Source organism: Neophocaena asiaeorientalis, unplaced genomic scaffold (assembly GCF_003031525.2).
Source record: "Neophocaena asiaeorientalis asiaeorientalis breed wild unplaced genomic scaffold, Neophocaena_asiaeorientalis_V1.1 scaffold150, whole genome shotgun sequence".
Classification (NCBI taxonomy): Eukaryota; Metazoa; Chordata; class Mammalia; order Artiodactyla; family Phocoenidae; genus Neophocaena; species Neophocaena asiaeorientalis.
Genome location: NW_020176571.1, coordinates 16,105,555 through 16,123,664, shown reverse-complemented (window position 1 = coordinate 16,123,664; position 18,110 = coordinate 16,105,555). Strand labels below are relative to the sequence as shown.

Below are 18,110 nucleotides of genomic sequence, written 5' to 3'. Positions count from 1 at the left end.
TGAACATCATTAATCATTAGAGAAATGCAAATCAAAACTACAATGAAATATCATCTCACACCGGTCAGAACGGCCATCATCAAAAAATCTACAACCGGGGAGGAGCTTCAAGATGGCGGAAAAGTAAGACGCTGAGCTCACCTTCCTCTCCACAAATACATCAGAAATACATCTACATGTGGAACAACTCCTACAGAACACCTACTTTAAAGGAGCTCCAGAGACGGGCGCGAGCCGCAGCTAAAAGCGCGGACTCAGGGCTTCCCTGGTGGCACAGTGGTGGAGAGTCGGCCTGCTGATGCAGGGGACACGGGTTCGTGCCCCGGTCCGGGAGGATCCCACATGCCACGGAGCAGCTGGGCCCTTGAGCCATGGCCGCTGAGCCTGCGCGTCCAGAGCCTGTGCTCGCAACGGACGGGCATGAGACGCTAAGGCTGCTGCTGCCGCCAGCAAGAAGCCTGTGTGCAAGCACAGGTCACTATCCACACCCCCTTTCCGGGGAGCCTGTGCAGCCCGCCACTGCCAGGGTCCCGGGATCCAGGAACAACTTCCCCGGGAGAATGCACGGTGCGCCTCAGGCTGTTTCAACGTCACACCTGCCTCTGCCGTCTCAGGCATCCGTACCCCGCCCTCCCACCGGACTGAGTGAGCCAGAGCCCCCGAGTCAGCGGCTCCTTTAACCCCGTCCTGTCTGAGGGAAGAACAGACGCCCTCAGGCGACCTACACGCAGAGGCGGGGCCAAATCCAAAGCTGAGCCCCTTGGAGCTGTGAGAACAAAGAAGAGAAAGGGAAATCTCTCCCAGCAGCCTCAGGAGCAGCGGATTAAATCTCCACAATCAACTTGATGTACCCTGCGTCTGTGGAATACATGAATAGACAACGAATCATCCCAAATCAAGGAGGTGGGCTTTGGGAGCAAAGATATATATATTTTTTCCCCTTTTCCTCTGTTTGTGAGTGTGTATGTGTATGCTTCTGTGTGTGATTTTGTCAGTATAGCTTTGCTTTTACCATTTGTCCTAGGGTTCTATCCATCCGTTTTTGTTTTTGTTACTTTAAAAAATTTTTTTTCTTAATAACTATCTTTTATTTTAAGAACTTTATTTTATTTTATTTCACTTTATTTTATTTTATCTTCTTCCTTCCTTCCTCTCTCTCTCTCTCTCTTTCTTTCATATTTTCTCCCTTTTATTCTGAGCTGTGTGGATGAAAGGCTCTTGGTGCTGCAGCCAGGAGTCAGTGCTGTGCCTCTGAGGTGGGAGAGCCAACTTTAGGACACTGGTCCACAGGAGACCTCCCGGCTCCATGTAATATCAAACGGCGAAAATCTCCCAGAGATCTCCATCTTCATCCCAGCTTCACTCAACGACCAGCAAGCTACAGTGCTGGACACCCTATGCCAAACAACTAGCAGGACAGGAACACAACCCCATCCATTAGCAGAGAGGCTGCCTAAAATCATAATAAGTCCACAGACACCCCCAAAACACACTACCAGACGTGGACCTGCCCACCAGAAAGACAAGATCCAGCCTCATCCACCAGAACACAGGCACTATTCCCCTCCACCAGGAACCCTACACAACCCACTGAACAAACCTTAGCCGCTGGGGACAGGCACAAAAAACAATGGGAACTACGAACCTGCAGCCTGAGAAAAGGAGACCCCAAACACAGTACGTTAAGCAAAATGAGAAGACAGAAAAACACACAGCAGATGAAGGAGCAAGGTAAAAACCCACCAGACCTAACAAATGAAGAGGAAATAGGCAGTCTGCCTGAAAAAGAATTCAGAATAATGATAGTAAAGATGATCCAAAATCTTGGATATCGAATAGTCAAAATGCAAGAAACATTTAACAAGGACCTAGAAGAACTAAAGAGCAATCGAACAATGATGAACAACACAATAAATGAAATTAAAAATTCTGTAGAAGGGATCAATAGCAGAATAACTGAGGTAGAAGAACGGATAAGTGACCTGGAAGATAAAGTAGTGAAAATAACTACTGCAGAGCAGAATAAAGAAGAAAGAATGAAAAGAACTGAGGACAGTCTCAGAGAACTCTGGGACATTAAATACACCAACATTCGAATTATAGGGGTTCCAGAATAAGAAGAGAAAAAGAAAGGGAATGAGAAAATATTTGAAGAGATTATAGTTGAAAACTTCCCTAGTATGGGAAAGGAAATAGTTGGTCAAGTCCAGGAAGCACAGAGAGTCTCATACAGGATAAATCCAAGGAGAAACATGCCAAGACACATATTAATCAGACCACCAAAAATTAAATACAAAGACAAAATATTAAAAGCAGCAAGGGAAAAACAACAAATAACACACAAGGGAATCCCCACAAGGTTAACTGCTGATCTTTCAGCAGACACTCTGCAAGCCAGAAGGGAGTTGGCAGGACTTATTTAAAGTGATGAAGGAGAAAATCCTACAACCAAGGTTACTCTACTCAGCAAGGATCTCGTTCAGATTTGATGGAGAAATTGAAACCTTTACAGAGAAGCAAAGGATAAGAGAATTCAGCACTACCAAACCAGCTTTACAACAAATGCTAAAGGAACTTCTCTAGGCAGGAAACACAGAGAAGGGAAAGACCTGCAATAACAAAGCCAAAACAATTAAGAAACTGGGAATAGGAACATGCATATTGATAATTACCTTAAATATAAATGGATTAAATGTTCCAACCAAAAGACATATACTGGCTGAATGGATACAAAAACAAGACCCGTATATATGCTGAAGAGGGTGTGGAGGAAAGGGAACCCTCTTGCACTGTTAGTGGGAATGTAAATTGACACAGCCACTATGGAGAACAGTATGGAGGTTCCTCAAAAAACTAAAAATAGAACTACCATACGACCCAGCAATCCCACTACTGGGCATATAGCCTGTGAAAACCATAATTCAAAAAGAGTCATGTACCACAATGTTCATTGCAGCTCTATTTACAATAGCCAGGCCATGGAAGCAACCTAAGTGTCCATCAACAGATGAATGGATAAAGAAGATGTTGCAAATATATACAATGGAATATTAGTCAGCCATAAAAAGAAACGAAATTGAGTTATTTGTAGTGAGGTGGATGGACCTAGAGTCTGTCATACAGAGTGAAGTAAGTCAGAAAGAGGAAAACAAATGCTGTATGCTAACACATATATTTGGAATCTAAAAAAAAAAAAAAAAATGGTCCTGAAGAACGTAGGGGCAAGATGGGAATAAAGACTAGAGCAGAATAAAGAAGAAAGAATGAAAAGAACTGAGGACAGTCTCAGAGAACTCTGGGACATTAAATACACCAACATTCGAATTATAGGGGTTCCAGAATAAGAAGAGAAAAAGAAAGGGAATGAGAAAATATTTGAAGAGATTATAGTTGAAAACTTCCCTAGTATGGGAAAGGAAATAGTTGGTCAAGTCCAGGAAGCACAGAGAGTCTCATACAGGATAAATCCAAGGAGAAACATGCCAAGACACATATTAATCAGACCACCAAAAATTAAATACAAAGACAAAATATTAAAAGCAGCAAGGGAAAAACAACAAATAACACACAAGGGAATCCCCACAAGGTTAACTGCTGATCTTTCAGCAGACACTCTGCAAGCCAGAAGGGAGTTGGCAGGACTTATTTAAAGTGATGAAGGAGAAAATCCTACAACCAAGGTTACTCTACTCAGCAAGGATCTCGTTCAGATTTGATGGAGAAATTGAAACGTTTACAGAGAAGCAAAGGATAAGAGAATTCAGCACTACCAAACCAGCTTTACAACAAATGCTAAAGGAACTTCTCTAGGCAGGAAACACAGAGAAGGGAAAGACCTGCAATAACAAAGCCAAAACAATTAAGAAACTGGGAATAGGAACATGCATATTGATAATTACCTTAAATATAAATTGATTAAATGTTCCAACCAAAAGACATATACTGGCTGAATGGATACAAAAACAAGACCCGTATATATGCTGAAGAGGGTGTGGAGGAAAGGGAACCCTCTTGCACTGTTAGTGGGAATGTAAATTGACACAGCCACTATGGAGAACAGTATGGAGGTTCCTCAAAAAACTAAAAATAGAACTACCATACGACCCAGCAATCCCACTACTGGGCATATAGCCTGTGAAAACCATAATTCAAAAAGAGTCATGTACCACAATGTTCATTGCAGCTCTATTTACAATAGCCAGGCCATGGAAGCAACCTAAGTGTCCATCAACAGATGAATGGATAAAGAAGATGTTGCAAATATATACAATGGAATATTAGTCAGCCATAAAAAGAAACGAAATTGAGTTATTTGTAGTGAGGTGGATGGACCTAGAGTCTGTCATACAGAGTGAAGTAAGTCAGAAAGAGGAAAACAAATGCTGTATGCTAACACATATATTTGGAATCTAAAAAAAAAAAAAAAATGGTCCTGAAGAACGTAGGGGCAAGATGGGAATAAAGACACAGACCTACTAAAGAATGGACTTGAGGATATGGGGAGGGGGAAGGGTAAGCTGGGACAAAGTGAGAGATTGGCATGGACATATATACACTACCAAACGTAAAATAGATAGCCAGTGGGAAGCAGCCGCATAGCACAGGGAGATCAGCTCAGTGCTTTGTGACCACCTAGAGGGATGGGATAAGGAAGGTGGGAGTGAGGGAGACGCAAGAGGGAAGAGATATGGGGACATATGTATATGTATAATTGATTCCCTTTGTTATAAAACAGAAACTAACACACCATTGTAAAGCGCTCCATGAGATAGTGTAGTTCTTTGTTTTTGTTTACTGTCATATTTTATTTTACCTGTCAGATTTTTGACATTCGATAATTGGTAAAGAAATAAATATTCAAGATAGTGCCTTTATTTTCTCTGCAATGTTTTAAAACACAGCTCTGTAATTTTCTATCTTTTTTTAATGATACAAGATCCCATGAGACCCATCAACCAGCTGTGGGTGATTTTTCCAAATTTCTGCTTTTGTGATTAATGAATCTTTTCTCAGGTTTACTGTTTGAGAATAGGTTAATATATATGACTTCCAGTGTAATTCTGAGTTTGTAGCAAGCATTCATGTTGTGTGACTTTGGTATACTCAGGAACATCTTCTCCTGTCATGTGGCTTGTTTTTTTGTGTCTCTTTTTCAAGGGCTCTATGTGAATTTTTTTTTAAAGGAGATGTCCTGGCTGTATCACAGATGTTTTGAATCAGAATCTCATGTGGGTGTATGATTGTGGTTTCTTTTAAAAAAGTGTTTCATAGTTGAATCTGATGACCTGCATTTTTTTTTTTTTTTTGCCATTCAGAATAAAAACTACAACTTCTAGCATTCACTATAATAAAGCTGCCATCACTAGCAAATGCAGTATTCAAATATTTGTTCTCATTCACTCTACTTCTTATCCTACTTGTGAGGGTGTGAAAGATCTCTGTGCACCAAACAGAAACACACAAAAAGCCATGCAATTGAGAGTTGGTAAATGATTTGGTGCAGACTCCATTTCTGCCAGAGAGCAGACAAACAAAATGAAGACACATCTTTTAAATGGGCTTTGCTTTCTCAGGTTAATGTCAGCGTTTCTTAATCCATATCCATGGGCTTGAAAGAAACTTAACACATTCTGTAATATGTTGTCTGACAGTTGCAGCTTGGAAATTTTCTATTAGTTCTATTTCTTCAGCAGTATTTTAATGAGAGGTTGGAAGAAGATGTATCAAGTGCTGATAGTCAAATTAGAAATTAATAAGGTCTGGGAAATACATGACTTAACACATGAATGACAGATGTCACGATAGCATAAGCCCTCCATTATACTAGACTTTAGGCTTGAGTAACATAGTCCAAACTGGTTTTGGTTCTTGTTTTAAAAAGAAAGGTATTAAGCTTTTCTTCTTATTTAGACTATTAATTTCTCTCTTCCTTTTTCACCTCTACCTATCTTCTAGTCACCGGTTTTATTGCGTTACAATTACCTGAGCAAATACATTTTCTTCTATTACATATTAACCATACATTTCACTTTAAATTTTGTATGGATCATATATTATAATCTTAACCACAAATGCATAGCCACACCTTAACAATGAGTACTCCCATTTTTTCCCATTTATAGTTTGTTTCATTGTCATAAATTCATAGGTGATTCATTGTTCCATCATTAGTATAGAATGTGAAAATTGTCAGTGAAGGGACCAGGAACTGCTCAAAAATAACATCCTACTCAATTAATACAATGTTAGTTGAAAACACAGCAGCAGAAGAATTTTTTTCTCCCCTTAAATATGTGTTTCACGGTCCACTGCGGCATCACTACTTAACGGTTCTAAATTCGCTTCGTTCACGGATTTTCTTTCATTTTCTGATGTCTTGATATCTTTTCCTTGATATTTTTTCTTCATAACAGAAATTAATACAACATATAAAACAAGAGCTGGGAGTTTTAAGCCTGTAGTCAAGCCAAAGAAAGTATTTCTGTGAAAAGAGAAAAAAAGCCAGTTTTTACTTGGAAAACACTTTACAGTGTTGCTCTTCAGTATGCAGAAGGCCTTTAAAAAATGATGTTTGAAATCTTACATAAAAACATTGAAGTAGCAATTTCAGTGATTCTTTTGATTGGAGCATAAGAAGTTTGTGATTATTTTTAAAGGACTATTAACCCACAGAAACTAAGGATGGTTCACGATCTGCCCAAGTGCTATCCGTAAAATAAGGTATATTTGGAATGTTTAACTTTCTCAGAGACAGATTAGTTCATGTGTAATGAGAACAGATTATAAAGGAAATCAACCGACTGTGAGATAATCAGATTGAATCCATTTATATTGAACCAGGAGCCAATGTTTACCTTATAGGCTTGCTGTCTACGAAGCCCTGCCCTGTGGTCTACTGAAAATTTTTCACAAAGCCACATAAAATTACCTAGTACATACACATGGTCTAGTCCAAGGGTTCTCAGCTTTGATTGAACATAAGAATCACATAAGGAGATTTTAAAACTCCCATTCCCCAGGGCACACCCCCTGACCAATTAAATCAAAATTGAAGTAAGTATTTCAAAATAGAAGTTAGCATTTTTGGGGAATTCCCTGGTGGTCCAGTGGTTAGGACTCCATGTTTTTACTGCTAAGGGTGCGGGTTCAATCCCTGGTTGGGGAACTAAGATCCTGCAAGCTGCATGGCACAGCCAAAAAAGGAAAAAAATTAATTAATATTTTTTAAAGCTCCTCAGGTGATTATTATGAGCAGGAAAGATTGATGACCACTGACCTGGTAGGTTGGGAAGCAGTCGCCTCATAACGTTATTAACTAAATGTTGAGAAGCTTTATGCAAAAGATACTTTGAACAATTATTAGGTTTAACTGAATGGAATTAATTCTATAACTTTTAGTTGTTTACAAAGTTTATTAAATGGTAGCTATAATTCCTAATATTATTATTACCCTGAAAATATCTCATTCTTTAGTAATTAACATAGTCAAAGGAAAAAATCAATTAATGAAATATATTTATGACAGCTTACCCATATAATGTGGAATTGTATATCCGACAAGACCCTTGCTTCCCATAGTTGTTGACAGACCACTTCATACAAGCTCTATCAATCAGAGCCCCAAAATATATAGGAGCTGGAATTCCTCCTGCAACATAAGATGAGAAGATGTCAACCCAAGGAACATATTTCAAAGGAAAAAGTGATATTCCACTCTGATATATTTGGATTATGTAGAAATTAAAAATTTTGAAAAAAAAATTTTGGAGCACTTGTCCATTGATTTGGCCTAACTCTACTCAAGAATCAAGATTATGAGGAATCTCCAAAGCTCAAATCACATACAATAGCATAGACATCTTTTATCTACCCTCACCATGCCAACACATATAGGGAAGAAGGAAGATTATATGCCTGTACATTGTTCTTCTTATAATGCCAATTAAGCCTGGTTGGTAAAAAGGAGAATGTTGTCAGTAAAACATAGAAGTTATATTGGTTCATATGTAATTTTTCTTAGGCAAGGACAGCTAGAATAGCAGGAGTAGAGTTATAACTTCACAGGGAAAGGGAAAATCTCTCAGCTCAATTGCTGCAAAGGCAAGAGATTTTTCAACTCTATTTTTAAGTAAATTAAAAGGTGGGGGCTTCCCTAGTGCCACAGTGGTTGAGAATCTGCCTGCTAATGCAGGGGACACGGGTTCGAGCCCTGGTCTGGGAGGATCCAATATGCCACGGAGCAACTAGGCCCGTGAGCCGCAACTACTGAGCCTGCGCGTCTGGAGCCTGTGCTCCACAACAAGAGAGGCCGCGATAGTGAGAGGCCCGTACACCGCGATGAAGAGTGGCCCCCTCTTGCCACAACTAGAGAAAGCCCTCACACAGAAACGAAGACCCAACACAGCAATAATTAATTAATTAATTAATAAACTCCTACCCCCAACATCTAAAAAAAAAAATCTTAAAAAAAAAAAAAACGGTGAATGTCAACACTAGGACTTCCTACCCAGAGAAGCACAGGCCCAGCTTCACTGAGTGCTAGGCTCCTGGTAGGCTGTGCTTTTTGTTTTTTGGCCTCAGGGCTCCACTCCCACCTTCTTGGAGTCATGAAGCATTTTTTCTCCATTGATTGTGTTCTTTTTTTTGCGGTACGCGGGCCTCTCACTGTTATGGCCTCTCCCATTGCGGAGCACAGGCTCTGTACGTGCAGGCTCAGTGGCCATGGCTCACGGGCCCAGCCGCCCTGCGGCACACGGGATCCTCCCGGACCGGGGCACGAACCCGTGTCCCCTGCATCGGCAGGTGGACTCTCAACCACTGCGCCACCAGGGAAGCCCGATTGTATTCATTTTTAATACCTCCTGAAGCAGCCTGGGCTGTCCAAGGGCCTGTGGTGCTGAATTTTGCTTCTGTTGATGTTCTGATCATAACGATACCTAGGTTTCTTCAGTGGCCTGTACCTAACCCAGTTTTTATTTGTAGTGTATGATTTTGCAGAATTTGAGGATTTTCAGGAACACACATGTTGTCTTATAGCAGAAGTGCCCATCTGCTTTTACTGCTATTTTAATAAACTCTGACATTGACTCCTAATTCTAAGCATTAGTAACTTGACCAGATTTTATAGATATGCTAATTTTCAAATTTTATATTGTTACATAAAAATGGTAGTGATTCATAGTTTACAGTTTTGCCAATTTCATTTACTTTTAATCAGTCTCAATTTTCTGAGAGTGAGAACTCTTAGAATGTCAAGGAACTGGTGTCTGAGACGAATATATCTGAGGAAAACTGTTACTGGATTAGGAATTCACAGGTTTCTACAAATCTAAGCCATTCCTTTGAAAAATGAAAACTGTGTGCCAACAATTTATTTTTCTTATATAAAAATAGCACTAGTTTGATCAAACTTAATGAATTAAATGTTTCAGGTAACAAACGTGGTCTTATATTATTGAAAATTGAAAACTTCAGATAACTTGTTTTCCAAATACCTGTTTCAGTTTAATATACCTTCCACAATTTACATTGTGTTCAGACAGTTGTTTGTGACTGGACATTTGGTCCTCAGTATGTATTTCTCCCCTAGAAGAGTTAGATTCCATTGGGCCATATACTGGACGTATCAAAATAGGATGCTCAAAATCAGAATAGCAAAATTCCTTTTTTTCTATTTTATGTCTCTAGAGGAACTTCTTCTATTCTCAATCTCATTTCAGCATATCAGAAGGAATACTAGCTCCCCAAATTCTCTTTCTATCTGCTAACTTCTATAGCTTAGATTCTAGGCGTGAGGCATCTCCATTGGATCTAGAGGAACTGCCAGGATTGGACAGAGAGCTACAAAAGACAAGGTAGAAACTTTAATGCACATAGCTAACTGAAAGAAGGCAGTCTGAAAAACTACTTACGGTATGATTCCAACTATATGATCCTCTTCCATAAAGTTTGCACTATTCCTGCCAGCTGGAAATAACTATCCTCTTTAGAACTCTTAGCACTTTGTAGCTCACTCACAGCCCTTATCATCCTACGGTACCTCCATCTTCTTCTCTCCCATACCTTTTATATTTTCTCCTTTTACCTTTGAGGATCTGTGATTTTCTCTCAAATATACTTGTTGGACACCTGCTCCATTGTAACTTGGCCATAGTTATGCTTCTTTCTTTTGCTTGCAAGAGTCCCAAGGATTGACACCCTCCCATTTCCTTTTCTTTCAGCCATCGGTGGTTGCCTCCCGGCCATGATCAGTTGCCTACCCCAGTTCCTAGAGCAGTCATGTCCTTTTCCCACTTCCCAGGAATAAGCATATAATGTTAACAGGTCTTAAAAAGCAGTAGCACAGGGGTTAGGTTAGAAGTTGTTAAGCTACCAACAGGAAACTGTATGGTATAAATGGCAAATGGCAACAAAGGGAAAAGGATAATTTTCTAAATCTTGTACTCATCACCTCATCTGAATATTTAGAAATAGGCCTTTAGCCTCTAGATTCTATAGTATTACTATTTGACAGCAACAACAAAACACAACTTCCTAGCTTTCTTTCATTCAGAGCACTCCCCATTCTAAGATGCTCAGTTCTAGAATTTTAGTTCCCATGAAACCAAGCAGAACCCTGTGGGCCCCTGCAAGTACAAAGGTCCCTCCATGTCCCCTGCCTCTTGTTTGTAGAAAAGATGAAGTCTCCCAGGCCTTCCTGAGTCACAAAAGAGCAAGCTCAAGCAGTTAATGATTAGGACAGCAGAGTCACAGAATCTTTCCAGTGTCTGATGTACATCCCTGAGTTGTGTTGCAGATACCATAACTGCCACCAAAGAGAAAAAGCTAACCGCCTAATGACCAGCCTATAGCCATGCCATAAGCTGCTCCATCTACGGCTAGCACAATTCCAAGAACTGGCTTCAGATAATGGGATTAACATTATTGCTCATGATAATCTATATTTTGTGGGCATCAAAATAATTGTAGTTTACTCTGCCTGTATATGTAGGTGGGCCTCTAAAATTATCAGCAAAAAGATACTACAGATCCATGTCGACATCTTCCACTTTAAGACTACAGTGCCCTATGTCGGCATGAAATTATAGAAGATGGACTTTCATCCCTAATCCCATGGAATGGAATGATGTCTGACCAGCAGCTCTTTTGCTCCTTTTCTGTTTGTCTATTTCTGTTCCCCTTAAACCTTAATTATAAAAAACAGATCACTAGGTAACATTTAATCTAACTCCTGACTTGTGCTCTACTTAATGCACACCATGCCTTGCCTAACCTGTTGATTCTTTTCCTAGATTAAAAGGAGTAGGAATGAAGAATTAAGTAATTAAAAAATGATTGACTCTCTATCCCTAGTGCCCTCTTAGCAAACTTGCAAGCAGACCACACGGGCAAGATAGCATCCAAAGAAAGATCAGGAGTAGTCAGCAGGTCTGCATGAAGTGAAAAAATGATGAGGAATCTGACCTCCTGCCTTAATAATTAACTGAGACTATTTCCCCTTTTTCGCTTTAAAAACTATCATGGCTGAGCAGAATCTTCAGAGATGGTTTTGGGATGAGTCTGCCTTCTCCCTAGATTGCTGGCTTTTCTGATTAAAGCAACTTTCCTTTCTACCAACACTTGCCTCTCAAATATTGGCTTTTGAACAGGGAACAGCCAGACCTGAGTTCAGTAACATCCATTCCCTTCTGCATTTTAAATTTCTATTAAAGGTTATCTGCCCCAGCCTTAGACAACTAGTCTGAGGGACTGTGGAAGTCCTCATCTGTTGTTTTGCACAATCTCCCAGGTCTCCTGAGCTGTTTTGGGCATTACCCCCCTCAGCATAGAAGGAAGGTCCTGCACTCTGCATATGGGAAGAAATATTCCTAAGTCTTAAATTCTTGGAGACCACTGATCTTTGTTTTAGAAAGGATATAATACAACTATGATGATGCCTTGTTCTTACAGATTGATTCTAAATAGAACTGACAATGAAATTCTCTTTTAGGTCATTTAGTTCTCCTTTATCTCATTATTTTCCATTTACCACAAACATTAAAATGATATTTTACTTATACCTTTTTAAAGAAACTTTCTGATAATTGGAAATCAGTTACATTCAGTCTTTGATCTTTGACATGAAAATTTATACCTGGAATTTACCATCTACATATTTATCATACCTAGTGTTCGAATAGTTAGTGAATGGAAACCCATGGCAAGTGATTTCAGTTCAGGTTCAACATTTCTGAAATAAGATAAAGGCAAAGCAGCATTAAGCATCTCTAAAATACCAGATTGAGCTAAATATTAAAGCATTTCTCAGTGTTGTTCTTCATGATCCAATGAAAATCCTCAAGTGAAGAGCAGATATTATTTAAAGTTATATTTTCAGTTGTTTTAGAAGGCAAACGTGAATGATATTAACAGTTCTTATTTCTTTACTTATTCAATGTGGTACAATTTCAAGACAGTTTTACAAACATTTCCACATTTGATCCTTAGGAAATCCTGAGATAGTGGTTGGAATAGACTTTATGATATCTATGAAGACAGGGATTTCGTGTGATCTATTCCATTGACACCTGCCATATGAGAGAGCAAATACATTTATGTAGGTCTTGGTCTGAGCAGAACTCTTTTTACTACTTCATTTCTATCATTGCTGTTAACAGAAAAGTTGACTAATATGATTCATAAACTACATAATATAACCAGGAAGGTCAAAAAAGATACCTGTATTCTACTGTCTAGTGTATTTAAATGTCATTTTAAAGGTAGAAAATACACTTGTATCCTCTCAAAATTTAACTCACTTTTGCATTTAGAAAGTTATTTCCACAATTCCATATTTCTATGTTCAATGAGCTGATGATACAACCAACTCTGTAATAACCTAATACATATCAAGCAAAATAAATTATCTGACTGTAGTGGCAAGATGGGGGAGGGTGACTGAGGCTCAGAAGTTCTGTTTTTACTGAAATATTGAATTAACTGATACAAAGGTTTATTTTTTTCTTGAATGACTGTATGTGTTCAGAGATAAGTAAATTTAGTCATTCAACAAACATTTGCCATGTGCCTCCTAGGAGACTCTATGCTAGTCTTTGTTATTGATATAAAGAGATAAATCATGTTTATAGTAACTAAATGCCTTAGATAAGTCATTCAATCTCTCTTAGCCTCAGTTTCCTTATCTGCTAAGTAGTCTTATCTTGTGTGTTGTGAGGATACAATGTAATAAGCTAGCCCTCTAAACCTCAATTTTCTTTACACAAAATTCCCCTTTAAGCCTGTAGGAGAGCTACCCTTGAGTGAGATTCTCAAAAGTATTCAAGAAAGCTTATAAAAGTAAACAGGATAAAAAATTAAACACAGCATAATAAAAATAAAACACAGCAGAGTTATGTATTAAGAAAGAAAATGAATGGAAAGGGTTTTTCCTCTGCTTTTGCAAAAGGCAGGGACACTTCCACTAGCCGAGCTGAGGACACAAAACACTATCCTTGAGGGCAGTGAAGCCATGCCAGTAAGTAGATGAGGTCATGTTATTCAAAGAGGTGAGTTCTTCCCTGAGGAAATTGTCATGAGGGAATCAGCCATGACAGTTAACTAGTCCAGTTAGCTGTCTCTCTCAAATATCAGATTTCTTAAAAGAGCTTTTGGGAAGAGAGAGAATGCAGTTTGTTCCTGGTTGAATTCTCTGTGACAAGTGCCTGAAGTGTCACTTTGCATTGCAGTTGATTTTTTAAAGGGTGTATTTTGGCTTACAAGCTGGATGCAATAAAGGCAAAATTGAGATGTTTGTTATCAACTTGTATTTTTACCCAGGGAGAGGGCTAGTGTGTAGGAGAATTGAGTGGACTTGGGGATAGTGATAATATCTTCCTGAAAGGGAACTTGAAATCTTAGACAACTCAGTGGAAATGATAGACTTATGTGATATAATGACACCCAACACACATACACACATATACAGTGACAATCGCACACACTCCTACATTCACATGGATGCACACTTACAGACCCTCATGCTCATACTTACATGCACACTCTCCACCCACACACACATTTCTATCATGTAAAGTATTGGTCACTGCAGCATGAGTCCTACCTCAATCTGACAGTGATCAGCTCTGTATTTTGATCAACATTTCTCAGGATGGATTCTCCACAAAAAGCACCTCCTATCGTAGCCTTCTGTTTCCCCTGATTCTGTTCTTGCCTCCCAAAGACATATTTTCCACCCAACAGCCAGAGTGATCTTCTCATTGGATAAGATAGTTGTATAATTCTACTGCTCAGATCTCTCTGCTGGCTTCTTAATGCAATGAGAGTAAACTCCAGAGTCTTTACTGTGATCCATAGGGTCTGTTATCTGCACCACGCCTGCTCTCTCATTGTACTTCTTACCTCTTTCTTCTTCGTACAGTCCTCCTGGTCTTGTACATGTCAAGTATGTTCCACCTCAGGATTTTTACCTCCACTGCTACCTTTCCTGGATTGCTCTTCACCTGTTCATATCTGCATGATTTGTACCCTCAATCTTTATTCAGGTCGCATCAAATGACTTTCAATGGAAGGTATCTGAATTAGTACTGCTTCTCCACCCCCTCTTCTTTCTTTGCTTTTCTTTTTTCCTTTCTTTTTTCCTCATCAGGTTATTCTCATCTATGGTCTCCCCTTTCCCACACTGGGGGAACATCAAGTCAGGCTGTGGTGACAGTGGAATGGGGATCCTAAAGCAGACCCTGCCATTGCAATTTGCAGAGACAGAGAGTAATTAAAACCCTAGTTAGTGAAGATGAAGTGCGCCTCCTTCCTCACCAGAATTTAGTGATGGAGGGCTCTGCCAAGGGCCTGAGTAATGTACTATAGACTTGGCTGTTAGGCTTCTTAATGTTTAATTTTTTTGGATGCATGGTGATTAGCTAATTGCATTTTACTGGAGATGCAGGCCGTTGACCTAGTGAGGCTGGAGGTTCAGATGCTCATGGAATGTTGTGGTCTAGTTTGGTGATCCATCTCTTTCAATGGCTCAGACGGGTGATTGAGTAAAAGCCCCAGAAATGCACTTGGTAGACTAACCACACTTTGTAGAGGTGAAGTACGTTGTTTATCATGCACATCCAGATCATAGCTTCAGCCTCAATTGTTCTGTAATATGTGGATTTCTTCACAACTTAACTATTCTTGCAGAGAGGGTGGCTTTTACTAAGAGGAAAGGGGCTCTTATGATGAGTCGTCTTCTATAACTCCTGTCCAATTTTTAAAGATTCCCAGAGTTGGTGGAGCTTTCAAACTCTTGGGAGGGAACAGTCTGAAACTACCATTTCTTTAAAACAGTGTTGTAAAAAAATGCTTTTGAAATTATTTTGAAAAAAGGTTTTCAAATTAATTATTCTTGCAGAAAAGTTGCAAGAATAGTACAAGAATTCCTTCCTCATTCCTGTCATCTGTATTTCCAAGCATTAAAATTTTATTACCTTTTCTATATTTTTACTCTGATTTTTTCTTCCTAATGCTTAACACTTCTTTTTTTTGTGTATTTACATGCTTATTTGTTTATTGCTTCTTCTCCTACACCCATCCACTCTCCCATCCCTCACCCCAATGAAAGCTAATGAAAGGAGAGCCCTTATCACTTTTGTTCACAGTTCCATCCGTGGCCCCTAGAACCATGCCTAACATATATACTGAATGTGTAAATATCAACACTCCTGCTTAGTCTAGTTTTAATAATAGCCTTATGATGTAAGCATTGGGGAATCATTAATAGACTGAAGTTTATATTTTTATTCCACAGTCTGCCTCACAAAAGTTCTCTTTCAATAAAATTGAAGGTTGGTGAGAAATCAATAAATGTTTTTGATAAATGGTAATGTTGATCTTATCACTTTCTTATTAAGATAAAATTATCATCAATGTTGTAACAGTTTTCTCTAAAATTCTCGTTCTCCTCATGAAAAATTTTAAATTAAGAAGCCAAGACTTGTTGAGATGCAAGCTAATTTGGAGTTTTGAGACAACTTCCTGTAATTTAATGAATCTGTAATTTGGCAAATATGGAAAGCTTCTCCTTTTGAGTAGACAGTATTTTATGGTAAGGTAGAGCTTTATCTGTGGAATAAATTAGTATAAATAATTTGACAAGATTTAAGGGTCACTGTGGAATTTAAACAACTGTAGTCTCAGTTTATAGCTTTATACTCATTTTAAAAAACATTAATTTATTTGTTTTCTTTCCCTTCTAAGTCATGCTGTTGGCTGACTGTGAACCTGTTGCTAACTACTTATGTCTTAAAAGTATAACTAGAGGTTAACCCAGATCACCATATTTACACATATATATTTTAATACCTACATGCAAGTCTTTACATGCTTTCACTTTTAGGTGATTGAATGATTAACTTCACCAACAGGCCTTGTATTACCTACTCCCTTCCTAACCCTGCAGTCTTACCTTGTGCCATCTGTCTCACGCAGTATGTTCCAACCAACTGGCTTCTGTTCACTCCTCAAACACATCAGTTCTTTCCTGCCTTGAAGCATTGGCATATAGCCCCTCTCCCTGTAAAGTTCTTCACTTGCTAACTTTAACATACCCTCTAGACCTTTAGATTGTGTCACTGTTTTTGAGAAGTATTTTCTGAGTCCTCTTCCTCACAGCTCCTCACCTCAATCCTAAATTTGTTTTTCCTTTTTATTCCCTTTAATAGCACTCTTTTTTCTTAGTAGTACTAATGACAGTTTGTAATTATGTGTTTATTTTTAAGCTTACTTGCCTTACATAAGTCTTTCCTGTTATACTCTAAACTGTATGAGAACAGGTACTTTATCTGTTTTATTCACCATAGAGTATTCTTCACCAAATGTGGTCTAAATATTTGTCTAATCAGTGAAGAAAAGAACGAATATTGCTCATGTATTTTTCTTTTCTCTACGAGGGTATTTGAGAGACTAGGTCAAAAGCCATTCTTTTAACTAGGATTAAGAACTTTGGAATATCACAGACTGTTTATATTATGTGATCTGGTTCCCCAGTTTTTTTTTTTCAATGGAATCAATAGGTGATTCACTCTGACAGGCCCAACAGGGTATAAGGCATCTCAAAATGAGAAGTTCTTTTATAATCACAACGGGGATTCTTTCACATTGAGGCAGTTGTCGATCAGTCTCTGTCTTAAAATTCTCATTAAGAGGAGAAAGTACGGAATCTAGATTTTGTAGTGGCAAAGGTCAAGGCAAAATTATTATTAATTATGGCAGTGAAATATCACAGTAACCCTAAGAAAATGCACTCTTTAAATGTAACAAAGTATGAATTGGGGTTCCAAATATATTATGGAAAATATGCACATTATTAGGTGTGTTTATAGTCTATGTAAAAATGCTTTTAAAAAGTAATACTCACTTAAAAACCAGCATGATATTTGAGGTGCTTCCCAATGCAGAAGAAAAAAAGATAAATATTTGCACTACTATATAAACATAAAATTTTCTTGTACATTGATCATTTTTGGGGCATTCACCCAACTTCATTGAGTTATTTCTGCTCTGGAAACCATTTACTTCCACACAACTACAGTTATGAAACATCTGAAAAATAGTTTTTGAAATATGACAGAATATATTTACAAAATATGACTGGGCTATAAATATATTCTATTATATTTAAAGACATCTCACTCATCTAAGCTAAAATATTTACAGTTTTTAAAGAAAACATTCTAACAATACAGTTGTTTAAGAATTGAAAGGCAAAATAGTTTCCTGGATTCCTTTATAGACAAGAAAATGTAACTTACTACTAACTTTTCGTACATCCCTAAATTAAAAATTTGGAAAGAATAGAAAAAAAGTAATGTCTGAAACTCTGTAAATTATTTTCTCATCAATATAAAATGTTTAAATATTTCTCTACCACTCACTTTTATTTTCTATAGCACACCTACTTACTCTCTTTAACAATCTCTACAGAGTGTTAGTGACACTCCCTGGGTAGGATTGCCTAGGGAATCCAGAAAATATAGTAGTTTTGGAGGGGTCAAACCTGGGTCGAGAACCACCCATTCGAATGGGGCAAAGTCCAGGGCAAAAGGGACCAGGCACGGATGCTAGAATTC

At 38.4% G+C, this 18,110-nt stretch overlaps 1 protein-coding gene across 1 annotated transcript in view; it reads right to left on the bottom strand.

Annotated features, from left to right (window-relative positions):
• Positions 1-5,926: 5,926 nt before the first annotated feature.
• Positions 5,927-18,110, bottom strand: part of LOC112391832 (solute carrier organic anion transporter family member 1B3-like) — a 58,106-nt gene continuing 45,922 nt past the window's right edge. Inside the window, exons 12-15 of the mRNA XM_024733324.1 lie at positions 17,399-17,583; positions 12,165-12,229; positions 7,531-7,648; positions 5,927-6,481 (exon numbers count right to left, since the gene is read on the bottom strand). Of these exons, the coding sequence (XP_024589092.1) occupies positions 6,286-6,481; positions 7,531-7,648; positions 12,165-12,229; positions 17,399-17,583 (564 nt within the window). The 3' untranslated portion in view covers positions 5,927-6,285. The remainder of the gene's footprint in view (positions 6,482-7,530; positions 7,649-12,164; positions 12,230-17,398; positions 17,584-18,110) is intronic.